Genomic DNA, 13767 nt, shown 5'->3' on the forward strand with positions numbered 1-13767 from the left:
AGAGGTCTCATGGGGCCCACCTGGCCCAGAAGAGCAGCATCTTCCATTGGGGTCTAAGCAGGGAGACCCCTGTGGCCCCCATCTCAAGGCCTGGCCGCAAGTACTCCCTCAGCTGCAAAGGGGACAGCATGCCTGCCAGCCCAGGAGCCCACCACCCAGACAGCCCAGGCCTTCCCTGCAGCCAGCTGGAGGCAGGGAGCCCAGCCCGAGGTTGGGTTGGGCAAAAAGCAAAGCTGGTGGGGAAGGGGGAGCTCTGGGCCCTGGAAGGAGGGTCAGGGGGTCCTTTCCCAGGTCGGCCAGATAGGACCTCTGAAAGAAGACCAGGTGTCAGTCCCTTGCCCCCACACCCCCAGCCAGGCCTCTGCACGGTTTGCTGGGGGAAGATAGGAGGGTAGGAGAATCCTGGCTCTGTTGCAGCTTGCTCTGGGACCTTGAACCGTTGCTACTCTCTGGGCCTTAGTTTTTGCTTCTGTCAAGTGGGGACCTAGGATTAGTGACAGGCAGTGGCACACACAGGCCTGGAGGGCTGCCCGAGCCCAAGGCCATGCCCATGTGCCAGCCAGGCTGTGGAGCTGCACTCCAGGGCCACATGGACCACACTCAGCCCCCCGCTCCCATCTGCCCCATTGCAGCCTCCTCGTGGCCTCCCTGGCCCGTCCCCTCTGCTCGCCAGGCTTTTCTGTGTCTCTGCGTCCTCGTGGTCCTGCTGCTTCCTCATGACTGCGACTTGCTGTGACCCAGACTCTCCTGAATGGCTTCTCTCACGGCTCCTTCCAGCATCACCTCCTGCGGCTGAAGACCTCCTGTCTCCGTATGTCCTTCCTGAGTGAGGCTCCAATGGGCCGAGCACATTGGTTTGTGGCAGGTGATGTCATAGGTCAAATCAATCTCTGGATTGATTAGTTGTTCAGTCTATGGCCCATGGACACGGGGCTGAAGCACAGCTGTTTCAGGGCTGACCTTTGAGCAGGACAGGGTGTGGCGGGCGGTGTCCTTGACCTGTGGTGTGTAAGGTAGAATCATCTTAGACCCGCTGAGGGAACAGTATAGATGTTTATGTATGTGCACATGTGTAGACCCTGTATATAAATGCATGCATGTGTGTGTGTACACAGACGTGTCCGTGTGTGTGTATCGGTGTTGCAACATTGAGGGGAAATGTACACGGAAGAGGAACACTTGCACTGAGTCTTCAGAAACGTAAACATGAGTTGGCCGTCATGCTGCTGTGGTCCAGTGTAAGAAAATTCCACCGGAAGAGAGAGTGAGGAGGTCCTCTCACATTCTCGTCTTTACAGTGGAAGCCAGGAAATAACCTGAATGTCTAAAGATAAGCTAATCTCTAAATATTATGGCGTATCTTTGCAAAGGAATTTTATACATTTGAAATGTTTATAGTTGAGACTTATTTTAACCAGGAAAATGTTTATGTGGAAAAAAATGAGAAGACAAACTTCATTGCTGTGCGGACAATTGTGTAAAACTTAAACTGACATGAAAATAACCCAGAAAAGTGAAAATGATGTGTTGGAGTGGGGGAGGGGCAAGGAGTGGTATTCTTTCTCAGAAGTTTCTTTACAGTTATTATTTCATTGCTTTACAATTAAAACATCAAGAGGTCATGTGGAAATACACAGAGCTACAAGAAGACAGCTGACTGGTCGAGTGACCGTTTCGAGGGCTAATTATATGTTTTTCATGGCATCCTCAGTCTTTAAGCGGCTGTGGAGTAAAATGCCACTTTTATAGGCCTCGCTGTCCCTAAGCTGAGGCCCCGATCTGTCCCTGCTCATCCTCTTCTCTCCTGCTTCCCTTTTTAAACCACAAACCCGGTGGTTAAGGACTTAACTGGGTAAGAACTTGGCTCTGGAATTAGACCGACGTGGGGTGAACCTGGCTCTGGGACTTTGGGCCAACGTCCCTGCCCCTGAGCCTGGTGTCCCGTTTGTGGGCCTCAGGGCACAGTTAGTGCCCGGCTCTTGGGCGGTGCTCAGCGGGCAGGTGCCCGCCCAGTCCTGGCAGCAGCCCCAGTCAGCTGAGGTTAGAAATCCTACGTCGAAATCCCAGCAAGTCCGGGGTGGGAGGTAGAACTTGGGCCTCAGAGCCTCAGACCAAGGTGGGACCCTGGTTCTGAGAGTCCCTGGCAGGGTGGCTCTGGGCCATCACGAGCGACTCTGAAGTTTCTCAGTGAAGTATGAGGTCCGGGATCACTGGAAAGATGAGTGAGATCGTCAGTGTAAAATAACTTTGAACCCGTAACATGCTGCCCAAATGGCAGCGTTCACGATTATGGCTAATACTGACCCTGCAGCCCGCGAGGCCCCTGCCCCCAGCTGCTTCAGACCTGCCTGCAGGGGGCTGGGGCTGGACTTGGGACTCTGGACTTCAGATGAGGAAACTGAGGCACAGTGCGTCCCCTCAAGTCCTCAGCCTCCATGCTCCTGGGCCCGCCCAGGCCCCGGCAGAGGGGTCCCTGCTGTGTCCACGTGCAGGGCCACCACCCTCGAGTGACCGCCCTCTCTCCTCTCTCTGTCTCAGGGCTCAGCGTGGATCCTGGCCTGGCCGGTCTGCTGGGGCAACGGGCACCGCGCTCCAAACAGCCCTTCATGGTCACTTTTTTCAGGGCGAGCCCCCGTCCTGTCCGAGCCCCTCGGGCCGTGAGGCCGCTGAAGAGGAGGCCCCCGAAGAAAACCAACGAGCTGCCGCACCCGAACAAGCTCCCGGGGATCTTTGGTGAGGGCCCAGGATGGGCCTGAGGCCCGCAGGCTTTGGGCCACGAGCCAGGTGGTGGTGATGAACCCTCCAGGCTCTTGGTGGGCTTCCAGCTGGTGGTCACGCTCCAGCCACCTCTCCTGACTGTCCTCCTCTGCCCCTACAGCCTGGGGACTGGCCACTGCCCTCTCAGGCCTCTGAGCATCTGCGCTCACCATTCCTGCTGCCCAGAAGTCCCTTCTCTGCCCTCCCCTGGCTCTCTGGCCTTTCCCAGAAGTCTCTGTCAGAATGGGGCGCCCCTTCCTCTGGGCAGCACGGCCCCGGGTGCCCTCGGTTCTCCCCGGGCACCCTGCAGGATGCACAGTTCCTTATGCGAAGGTCTCCCCCGGAGTTCGAGCCCCTCAGGATCAGGGACGGGCCTGACCCGACCACATGCCCTCCTTTCCTCACGGGGAGTCAGCCTTTGGCTGGCCTCAGGGGGAGCCACGAGACTCTGTGGAACGGGTTGGCAGGAGAGGTGGAATGAGGTCAGGAGGTGTCTCCAGAGGAAAGGAGGACGAGCCCCTAGGTGGCCGAGGGTCCCCTGGGCTGTTTATTGGAGCATCAGGAGGCCCACAGGCTGAAAGTCAGGGGAGGCTGGGCTGAGCGTACGGTTACTCTGGAGCCATCAGGAGCCACTGAAGGTTCTTGAGCTGGGCCATGGCACCAGCAGAGCTGCAAGGATGGGCTTTACGGGACCAAAAGGTTTAGTTTCCCGTCATTCATTTAGTCAACAAATGTGCCCATCGGGGTGTCCCCCACCCTGGGAGCTCCCTGTGGTAGCTGCGTAGAGCAGGAACCCCCAAAAAGACTTCGCGCTGTCTGTCCCCTGCAGATGACGTCCACGGCTCCGACGGCCGGCAGGTTTGTCGTCGGCACGAGCTCTATGTCAGCTTCCAGGACCTCGGCTGGCTGGTAATTTCTGACTCCTCCTCTTTCTTAACTGACAGTCCGTCCCGCGTCCCCTCCCCCATCCCCCCCAGAGCCAAAGTGTTTCTCCAGGAGGAGGTGGAATTATGGGGGATTTCAACTTTCTTAGCTATTGCTTTTTTCTTTCTTTTCTAAGTTTTCTAAGGGGAGAATGTGTTGCTTTTATAGTGAAAAGTGCTTTTTTTGTAAAACTGTGAGAAAGGAGACTATCTGAACGCTCAGCTGCGATTGTAGGAACTGTGACAGGGAAGCCAGGCTCGGTGGGCCGTGCTGGGGGGCCTCTGCTGGCCCCGCAGGACGCTGGTGGTGCGGGGAGGGGCACAGCGGGCTCCAGCCCTGTCTGCTGGGGTCCCCGGGGGGACGCCGGGCCTCTGGGGAGACTGCCGAGCAGCTGAGGGTGGGTGACGGGCCCTGAGGCCAGGGGAGGGGCAGGGCAGCCCTGAGTGTCCCGTGACAGGCGCTGGACGTAGGGGCTCGGAGGGCCCGTGGAGGGACTCACCTCCTCCCATTCTCCCCCCAGGACTGGGTCATCGCCCCCCAAGGTTACTCGGCCTATTACTGTGAGGGGGAGTGCTCCTTCCCGCTGGACTCCTGCATGAACGCCACCAACCACGCCATTCTGCAGTCCCTGGTCAGTCCTGCATCCGGACCCCCGACGCCCGGGCGGGGTCCCCAGAGCAGAGGGGCCTCTGAAGCCGGGAGTTGGGTGGGTGCCGCTTGAGCCAGGGGGTGTCCTCTGCATGGAGTCTGTCCTGCACCCATGTGGTCACCGCCCTGTGCAGAGGCCGGTCCCTGTGGCCTCTGTGCGCAGACTCCCCACACCGGGACCTGCCTGCACCCCGCTTACACTGGCCAGTGCGCACACGCACATCCGTGCAGCACACATGCACATGCGGGACTGTCGCTTTCGTGTGAGGGGCGCCTGCACTGACAGGTGTGCCTGTTATCACATGCACAGCACATCCGTGACAGACGTGCATTGCCCATGGAGCCCTGTGAGCTCGGAACACACACACACCCGCGTGCCTGGCGTGTTCCCCTCCTGGATACACGTGCCGTGGGGTGATGACATGCGTGTGTGCCGCCCGCCCTCTTCGTGGCATGTTGGGGTCGGGGGTGCCCCAGGCACATCTGGGCTGTGGCTCCCCCTTCCCTTCCGTGTCCGTAAACGGTCCTTCTCAGCTCTGTGTCCCCCAGACTGTGTGGCTGTGATGCCCGGTGTCCGGGGGTTTAAATGCCAACAGTCATTCCCTGAGAAGTGTCCTTGCTGCTGCTCGTTGCTCAGTGTTCGCTCGTGTTTGCTGATCCTGGGGTTGAGCCTTCTCTCTAGAACCTTGACCTGGACTCCAGTCCCCTGTGCCCCGACGCTGATGTTTCTCTGGGAGGAGATTGTGTCAAGGTGACGCCTTAGGGTGAGAGTAACTGAATTGCGATGGCGGCTTGGACCCCCGAGGACGAGTGGGGTCTACTGGGCGCCCGGGTGCCACCTCAGCCGAGGAGCTGGGGTGATGGCGGGCGCCCCGGCCTCCCTGCCTTCGTGCAGGGCTCCTCCTGCGTGGCCCCTCCCGGCTCTGCCCCGCTCCGCCCCAGCCCCCACCCTCCGTGTCCCAGCTGTCGGTCACCAGAGTGAGCACTCCCGCTGTGCTGGGCGCAGACAGGACAGTGGCTGACCGCTCGGGGAGGCTGTCTGCGGACACTCGAGCAGAGGGGCAGCCAAGAGGCTGGGTCTGTGAGGAAGGAAGATGGCTGTTCATCGGAGGGGGGCTGAGCCTCTGCACGGAGCAAGAATGTTCCCGGCAGAAGGAGCAAGTGCAAAGGCCCCGGACAGGAGCAAGCTGGGTGGGCTCAGGGCCGGCAGGGAGGCGGGGCCTGGCTGGAGCAAAGCGGGGGTGAGGGTGGAGGGAAGTGACGTTGGGGTGGGCAGGGGCCGTTCACGTGGCCTTGGGGTCCCTCATAAGGTGACAGGTGGGGGGATTTAATCCCAAGTGAACCAAGAGGCCGTTGCAGGGTTTTAGCGAAGCAGTGTCATGATCTGACTCACTCTAGAAGTTTCTCTCTGCCTGCTGTGGGAGATGGACTGTGGGGTGGAGGGTGGAGGAGGCCGGGGGCCAGGTGAGGAGGCTGCTGCGGTCACCTACAAGAGGCCCAGGGTGTCTTGGTGGGTGGTGGGCGTGGGCTGCGGCAGCTGGATGGTGGAGGCGGGCCCACTCTGGGCAGTGGGTGGAGGCGGCAGGGGGTGCAGGGCCTCCAGCGAGGGCTCAGCGACGTGCTGGCTGAGGGCCCTTCTGAGGACAAGGGGAGGACGGCGGCTTGGCGAGGGCAGAGCTGCTGTGGGGTCGGAGGAGGGATTGGGGGAAACCAGAAGTTCTGCTTCCGACCCCGTGTGTCTGAGGCCCTAATACCCCACATGGTGAATTTGGGTGGGTAGTTGGGTCCACGAGTCTGGGGTACAGAGGAGGGCCCAGCTGAAGGTCTGAATGTGAGAGATGTCGCACGGGGCCAGCGTTTGAGTCCTCAGAGCAGATGAGGCTCTGGGATACAGCGGGAGGAGGCGGGGAGGACGGGCCTCCCCGCGGAGAGGCCTGGGAAGGACGAGGAGCCGTGGGAGGCGGGGCAGTGATGTGGGAGGGGTCCTTGGGAAGGCTGGGGCCAGGAGGACACTTGTCCCTCCAGGCTCAGCCTCGGCGTCGCTCTACACGCAGCAGCCGGGGAGTCTCACTACAGCACAAATCTGACCACCTCCTTCTCAGCCGAGAAGCTTCCTGTCGTGTCCCATTGTCCCCAGGAGGAATCCGAGCCCTTGGCTGGGACGCAGGGCCCCTCTTTAGCTGCCATGCCTGCCTCACCAATGTCCCCGCACACGGCCCAGGGCCCTTATCTCCCTGCACATGCTGGCTCCGTGCCAGGACCACCGTGTGTTCCCACCTCCCCCCTTTGCAGTGGCCGCTCCCTCCGCCAGGAGGGCCTCCTCCCTGCCCTGCCCGCCTCACCTCTGTGTCCTTCTCAGCCAGGGGTGGTCACGGCTCATGCTCCCGGAGCGCTGAGCGCCTGCTGTGATTGCTGTGCCGCTCCCGTGGGTCCTGGTTGTCTGTTGGAATGTTTCCCGGTTCCCCTCCCCTCCCCACTGAGGCTGAGAGATGGGACCTTGTCTGGGACGTTCCTGTGCTCCCAGCCCTGGTAGGGCTGGCAGAAAGCACATGTCCAAGATACCTTTGTGCTGGAAATGAGACAAGTACAGTTGTGCCCGTTTGGCAGAGGAGAAACCTGAGGCGCACAATGCACTATTTGTACCCGACCCAATAAGGACCAGAACCTCTGCTTTGGTCTCCCATGTCGTCTAAGGCGAATCAGTCTATTTGGTGCCACGCGGAATAAAAGGCCGTTTCTCTTTCTGTCTATCTAATAAAGCTCTGGTCTAGGGTGGAGGCGAAGGATGGCAGCACCCCTGTGGTGCTGACCTCTCTCCAGAGTCCCAACTCGGGCCCTTTCAGTCCTCGGTTTCCAGACACTCAGGGCCCCATGGCTGGTCCAGATGGGCAGTGTCGCCTACTTTCTTTCACGTGGGTCTACGAGTGCCAAGCGCAGCCACCGCATGCGGACGGTGGGAAGTTGGGGAGCATGTTCCAGTCTGGCTTGACATCCCCACAGAGGCCTTGTTTTCCCCCACGGGCCTCAGAGAGGCTCTGGCCCCAGTCCAGCCCAGTGTCCGGTGCACGGTCCTCCCAGCAGGCTGGCTCGGAGCTGGAGCTTCCGGGACAAGGCTCTGCACTGGGCACTGGGGGCCCGGCTGCCAGGCAGGTTCCGCCAGACATCTTCGTCCAGGTCCTGCTCAGCAGCTTCCGTGGGGCCAGGAGGTCCAGGGCCGGCCCAGCGGCCACAACACCCCTGGACGGGTGGCTTCTTTTTCTCCTCCCCTGACGGCTGCCCACTGCCTTCAGGGCCCTTCTGAGTGGGGCCCCGACAGGGTGTCCAGTACCACCTGCAGCCTGTCCTGCCGAGTCTCAGGATAAATATTTTCCTGGAGCCAAAACAGCCCCCTCCCTCAGGCTGGTCTCTGGTGCTGAAGCTGCTGGAGGAGGGTGGCGGGAGCTGCCCCGGGGCCACATCCTGCTGCACCGTCAGAGCCGCGACTCCAGGCAGTCACGGGGCCTCTGTGCCCTCAGTCTCCGTCTGCCCGGAATGATGCTTGTCTAAGGAGTTGTTGTGAGGGCCGAAGTGAGCTTTGGGAAATAATCGTGCCGACCGCCCCAGGGTGAACTTGGACTTCTCGGCTCATCCAGCTGTTCCCTCACCTTCACTGGCTCACAGTCTTGGGGGCAGACAGACCATGAGCAGCTAACGCGGACAGGACACGGTCAGGGACGTTACAGAAGCTCAGAGAGAATAGGAGCGGGCGGGGGGGTGGGGTCCTTAGAGGGGGATGCTGCAGGGGCGTCAGGCGCAGGACTGGGCACCAGGCACGCCGTGTGCTGGGGTCACGTCTGAGGGAGTGGGTGTGGCAGGGAGTGGGCAGGTGCCCAGGCTGTGCCCTGAGGGCAGCAGGGCAGGGAAGGGGTCAAGGAGGGCAGGGGCGGCCACAGCTGCCTGGTAGCACCCGTCCTGGCTGCAGTTGGAGAATGGAGCGGGCAGGGGCGAGCGGCTGGGGAGCCCGGGCAGGCAGGAGCTGGGGGCCGGGGCTGGGGGGCCCTGGGAGAAGCCCACAGTTCTCACGCCTCTGCCTGCTGCCCCCTCCCTGGCCAGGTGCACCTGATGAAGCCAGACGCTGTCCCCAAGGCGTGCTGCGCGCCCACCAAGCTGAGCGCCACCTCCGTGCTCTACTACGACAGCAGCAACAATGTCATCCTGCGCAAGCACCGCAACATGGTGGTCCGCGCCTGCGGCTGCCACTGAGGGCACCCCGTCCACTCGGCGCCTCCCCCAGCTCAGGCCCCTCTGCAGAGGCGGGAGCCCCTCAAACCCAGCCAGCCCCAGGCGGGGTTGGCACAGAGGGCCCTCCGAGATCAACATGTCTGTGTCCCTGCCTCCCTCCTGCCAGGCTGGGTCCTCTCCAGGCCCCTCCTCCTCTCTGCCCTGTCTGAGGTTGTCACAGACTTCTGGCTTCCAGTCCTCGTGTTCTGAGTCATCAAGCAAGCTTCTACCCCAGCCCCCTCACCCCTCCAGAGGCATGTGGTGACCAGCTCTTTGGGGCTGGCACAAAAGTCCTGTCTGTGGCCCAGGCTGTGGGCAGATGTGGGATGAACCGAGAGCACCTGGAACCCAAGATGGGCCCCTCAGGCTCTTCACTATCCATTCCAGGGTTTGCCGGTGTGTAGACAGGATCTGGTCCACCTCTGGTTGCCTGCCCTTCCCAGGTGCAAAACTGGGCATTTCTAGGCATTTCTGTTAGAGAGCGTGGCGTTGCCCTCAGTGTTCCATATTTGCATCTGAATTACCAAACTGCTGACCACAGGGTACGCATGTGGGTCAACTCAAGAAAGAGCTGAATGAACACAAGAGTTAGGGCTAAGGCCAATGGAGTTTACCTTCCCCTGTCTTTCTGCCTTGATACGCCTCTTCTGCCTGGGGCAGACATGCAGCGCATGGACATTTTGCCTTTGGAGAAACAAAAGATCTTGGGGCCTTCGATGACCCATCTATCTGTCAGCATGGAACCATCAGGAGTTCAGCTCTGTGGAAAAGCTATCTTTTCACTGAGACAAGTACGGTGGATACATTGTGTGGCCCAAGATGACAATGCCCAGCACAGATGACATAATTTCCCTTGCCTTTCTGCATGGCAGACATCAATAATCAACCCCGATATTTTTCCTTCCAAATCTGGATAGAATTTCAAAATGATCAGCACAGAACTCCAGGCAGCCACTGCCAACAGACTAGAGTTGGCATATGAAGTGAGAATTGTTTGCCATCTCCTGCTAAGGAGCAATCCATTCCACCCAGAGCAATGCATCTTTGACACTGGGCAGCCTGTGACAAGGTGTGGGGCGAGGGTGGGAGCTTGTCCAGAAGTTGTCACAAACAGGCTGGTGACCAAAGTTTTTGTCACCTTGTATGCCCAGGAGCCCTGTCCTGTTTCTTGGGACCTGTGAGCCAAAGAAAAGGCTGCTGTCCCCGGGGAGTGACAGGTGGTAATTAGGCTGAGCTGGGTGGGGAGGTTCCCGGAAACCACTGTTCTCCTTGGAACAGCCGCAGCAGCTGGAGTGTTTATTTGATTTCTGACTCGCTAAGCCTGTAATTTACCTGCTGGCGCAGACAGAGTCCAGCTGCCCGAACCCTGAAATACTGTGTCATTAAAAGCAGATCCTGGGCCCACCCCAGACAGAGGCACAGCCCAGCTGAGGCCAAAAACTGGAGTGTCCGAGGATGTGCAGCTCTGGAATTCACTCCACACCCTGAGGAGGGGCTCCGGGGAGCAGATCGGGCAGCAGGGGTGGAGGCTGGGGCCATGCTGCGGGACAGCAGCCCCTCCACCCGGACCTGGGAGCAAGTGCGGAGGAAGAGATCCTGCCCATGTGCACAAAGGGCAGCCCAGCCTGTCTGGAAGGCATTAAGGTCCCCATCAGTGTATGGCTCTGTGCTCTGGCCTAGATGCTAGGAGACCTAACTTGTGGGTAGCTTCCTCCTCTGGGCCTTATTTCCCATCTGTAACATGAAGGCCTGGGACTTTTTGATCTCCAAAGGGCCTTCAGCCAGGGAATCTGTGTCTGCCGACCCTTTCTCACACTGAGTCCAGATGCAACCTCTTCCCCCTGGATGCCGAGCTCAGGTGGCCATTACGAATCCAAACTGGCACATAACCCAGAACCTACTGGCCATTCTAGTACTTATCTCACAATCTTCTCTTCCCAACAGCAGGGAGCGTCTTCTAGGTGATTGTAAATTTTAAATTCCAATTATTTTGAGAACTAATTTTTTACTTCACCTGGTATCTTTAGTGCCCAGCAAAGTTGGGGGTGAACTAGAAATGTCTATAAATTACCCAAAGTTCCGTAGATGTGGAATACACCTTCCCTGTCAATCCAGCAGTGCACAGCAGGAAGGAATAGGACTTGCAGTCCTTTTTAATGCAGAACAAGTCAAAAACAGTAAGTCATCACCTACCTGCCTGTCAGACTTCTAGCAACTTTTGCCGCCAGACAGTCACCAAATGAAATCAAATAGAAAGAGCCCTGAGCAGTGAAACAATTCTGAGTGGTCACAAAACCCATGCATTTTGTTCCGTGAGTTATCTGGTTGCCGAGCCACACACGGCCGCTGCAGTGGGCGGCCCAGGCTGGCAGATGCGCAGCACAGATACCACTGTTTCCTTCTCTTGCTCAGGGCATGGCTTGTTTATCTGGTGGCACCAGACTTGAAGGATAAATACAGGTAGTCAGCTCAGACCCGGTGACAGCAATGCAAAATCAATGACAGCTGACAGGAAGGGAAGACGCATGGAAAAGGGGCTAAGGAGAAATGCACAGCAGACTTGGTATTTGCAGTGCAATACTGGCCTCATGACCAAGTCATCATAATGCCAGTGTTCACCATCTTCTAACTAAGGCAGGGAATTCACACGTTCTCGAAAAAACCCTCAGAAATAGGAAGAGAGGCAGCATAGCAAGAGTACAGATTTTTGGAGGCACGTGGATTTGCATTCTGGTTCTTCTTCCTCTGCGGAGCAGCAGACCGGTTCTTTCCTTCTGAGCCATCATAAAGATGAGATGTGGACACACTTAGGACATCTGGCACATAAATGCTTAACAACTGGTACTTGGTATTATCGCAAATGAATTTGCTAATTTTGAGCCCCTTCTGTGCTTGTCCACTAACCTTCCTCCCAGAACGTGTTCAGAGCTGTGCTTTTTCCTAAAAAATCTACACGCCACAATCCGTTGCGGGTAGGACCTGCTTTAAAGGTCTAAGCAAGAGCCTGGTTATGCCAGCCCTGGCTAGGGCTGGGACACTTTACCCTGTGTTCCCGGAGACTTGGGGACCCCAGAGGCCTGCCGGCGCTCAGCACTCCAGGTGCCTCTTTTGGCAATTTGAACGGGGGACTGTCCATTCTGCTTTTACTACTTACGGGAAGGCCTTTTGCAAATACTTGACCCACTTTTTTAGAAAAAGTGTTTTTCATTTACCACAAAAGTAATGTAGTTATGGAGGAAGTTTGGAAAAAAAAAAAATACAGTTCAAATCACCATAGTCCTCTGATAAACACACTATCAATATTTTGATGAATTTATTCCTAGGATTTTTTCTTAGGATATACATATAAACATATATGTTCACATATTATAGATAGGTATTTTAAAAAATTGGGATCATACTTTATTAATTGCTTTGAGATATGCTTTTCCTGCTTTGTTATATGGTGAAAATTTCCCTGTTAATAAATATTTTTCGAAAACATGGTTCTCTAGTTTTCTATCACCTGAAATCTTACGAGACTCAGTTTTCATCACTAAAAAGTAGGTTCCACAGTCTCTTCCTTGGAGGGTTGCTGCAAGGCTGCCACAACTGACGAATTCACTGTGCCGGGGGCATCTGGAGGCAGATATGCTATTAGAGAGGAAACTCCAGCTGTCACAGGACTGATCCGGGGCCACAACCCTGCGTCTCTTCCTCGGGCCAGCACTGAAATGGGGCCCGACAAGTGCAGGTCTGCATTGGCAAAACCGAGCCCTGTGTTCTCAGTCGTGGTGCTGGAGCAACAGAGCAACGGGAACGTGGACAGGGAGGCCACCGGCCAGGAGCCAGGCAGTCCCAGGAAGGCTGCACCCTGAGGTCCACTTCCCATAGGCCAGAGCCCTCTGGAGCAACAGGGCGTGGGCGTTGTGCTGTGTGTAGCTGAACTAGGCGGCCAGGCTGCTGCGCCCCAGGATCTGGGGCCCCCTCCTGCCTAGCAGAGTGGGGCCCTGTTTCCTCGTGTCTCCCAACAAGGGCCCAGACCACTCCTGGGGACCATGACTGTCTCTCCCCCTGAAGGCACTGGGCTGCCCTGCCACAGACTGACCCTAGAGCCCAGTAAACCTCCTAAGACTCCATTATGACTAGAGGGAGACGGCCAAGCTCCCGATCCCAGCTCTGCTCTTATGTCCCGAGCCCTGGTTTACCTCCGCACAGAGTTCTGGTGTGGATATAGTGAGATGACACCGTGGCCACCTGGAGGGGCACTGGCACCCAGTGAACTCCAAACCTGCTGAGCTTTCCAACCTGCTCACTGATCTCAACTGCCCTAGGCTCTGAGGGAAGAGCAGAAAGTGACAGGTCACGTCACAGGAGTCAGTCCTCTCTTGCGAGGGTGGCTGTGCTAAGCTCTTCATACACACCCTTTCTTGGTTCCTGTAAAAGCCCTGAAGACGCTGCTTCCATCCCCACTTCACTAAAGCCTGCCCCATCGACTGCTCTGTGATGGGCACAGCTTGCACTGAGAGTGGGGGCCCATCTTTGAGGGAGGGTCTCTTTTAGGAGCTCCATCAGGATCAGGGGTACCTCTATCATACATGCCTGCCATGAGACAGAAACCCGGCCAACTGCAGCAGAGGGAGCTCAGTGAGGCCTGGGAGTCCATTTGACACATGGGAGCCAAAGGCAGGGTCAGAGTGCCACACCCCTCACAGGAGCTATCCTGGGGTCACCTGCCTCTCCAGCCTCCTACCTTGTCCAGATCTCTCCTCAAGACGAAGAAGGCCCGCCCATGGACCCCAATGGTCTGAGTAACCCAACCCACAGGGAGGTGGCTAGTGGCCTCAGGCTCAGTCGCTGCTCAGAGCCTTTAGCCAGGGAGGGATTCTTTCCAGCCACCCAGCTGACCAGGCGGGAGGGGGAGTGGGGAGAAGGCAGCCCAACTTGAGCTCCAAGCAGCAGCTGCACAAAGGAGCACCGGACTGTGAGCTCAGCATCAGGGGCACCATCTGGCTCATTCAGTGGTCGGCAAACTTCCTGTAAAGGCTCAGACAGTAAATATGTTAGGCTTTGAGACTGTGTTGGTTAATTTTATGTGTCAACTTGGCTAGGCCACGGTATCCACTTTTTAGTCAAATACCAGTCGAGCTGTTGCTGTGATGGTATTTTTCAGATGTGATTAACATTTAAATCAATAAA

The 13767-nt window shown here is 57.5% G+C and overlaps 1 protein-coding gene across 3 annotated transcripts in view; it reads left to right on the forward strand.

Annotated features, from left to right (window-relative positions):
* BMP8B (bone morphogenetic protein 8b) overlaps positions 1-12070 on the forward strand; it is a 34265-nt gene extending 22195 nt beyond the window's left edge. Inside the window, exons 4-8 of one of the 3 annotated variants that reach the window (XR_011436432.1) lie at positions 2539-2733; positions 3587-3666; positions 4202-4312; positions 4967-5093; positions 8422-11857. Coding sequence is in view for 2 of the 3 variants with exons in the window: in XM_070260332.1 (XP_070116433.1) it covers positions 2539-2733; positions 3587-3666; positions 4202-4312; positions 8422-8571 (536 nt within the window). In the remaining variant the exon portion in view is untranslated. Of the gene's footprint in view, positions 1-2538; positions 2734-3586; positions 3667-4201; positions 4313-4966; positions 5094-8421 lie in introns of all 3 variants that reach the window. The other 2 variants (XM_070260332.1, XM_070260333.1) reach the window with 2 other exon arrangements.
* The last annotated feature ends 1697 nt before the right edge of the window (positions 12071-13767 follow it).

The sequence above is a fragment of the Equus caballus genome, chromosome 2 (assembly GCF_041296265.1).
Source record: "Equus caballus isolate H_3958 breed thoroughbred chromosome 2, TB-T2T, whole genome shotgun sequence".
NCBI lineage: Eukaryota > Metazoa > Chordata > Mammalia > Perissodactyla > Equidae > Equus > Equus caballus.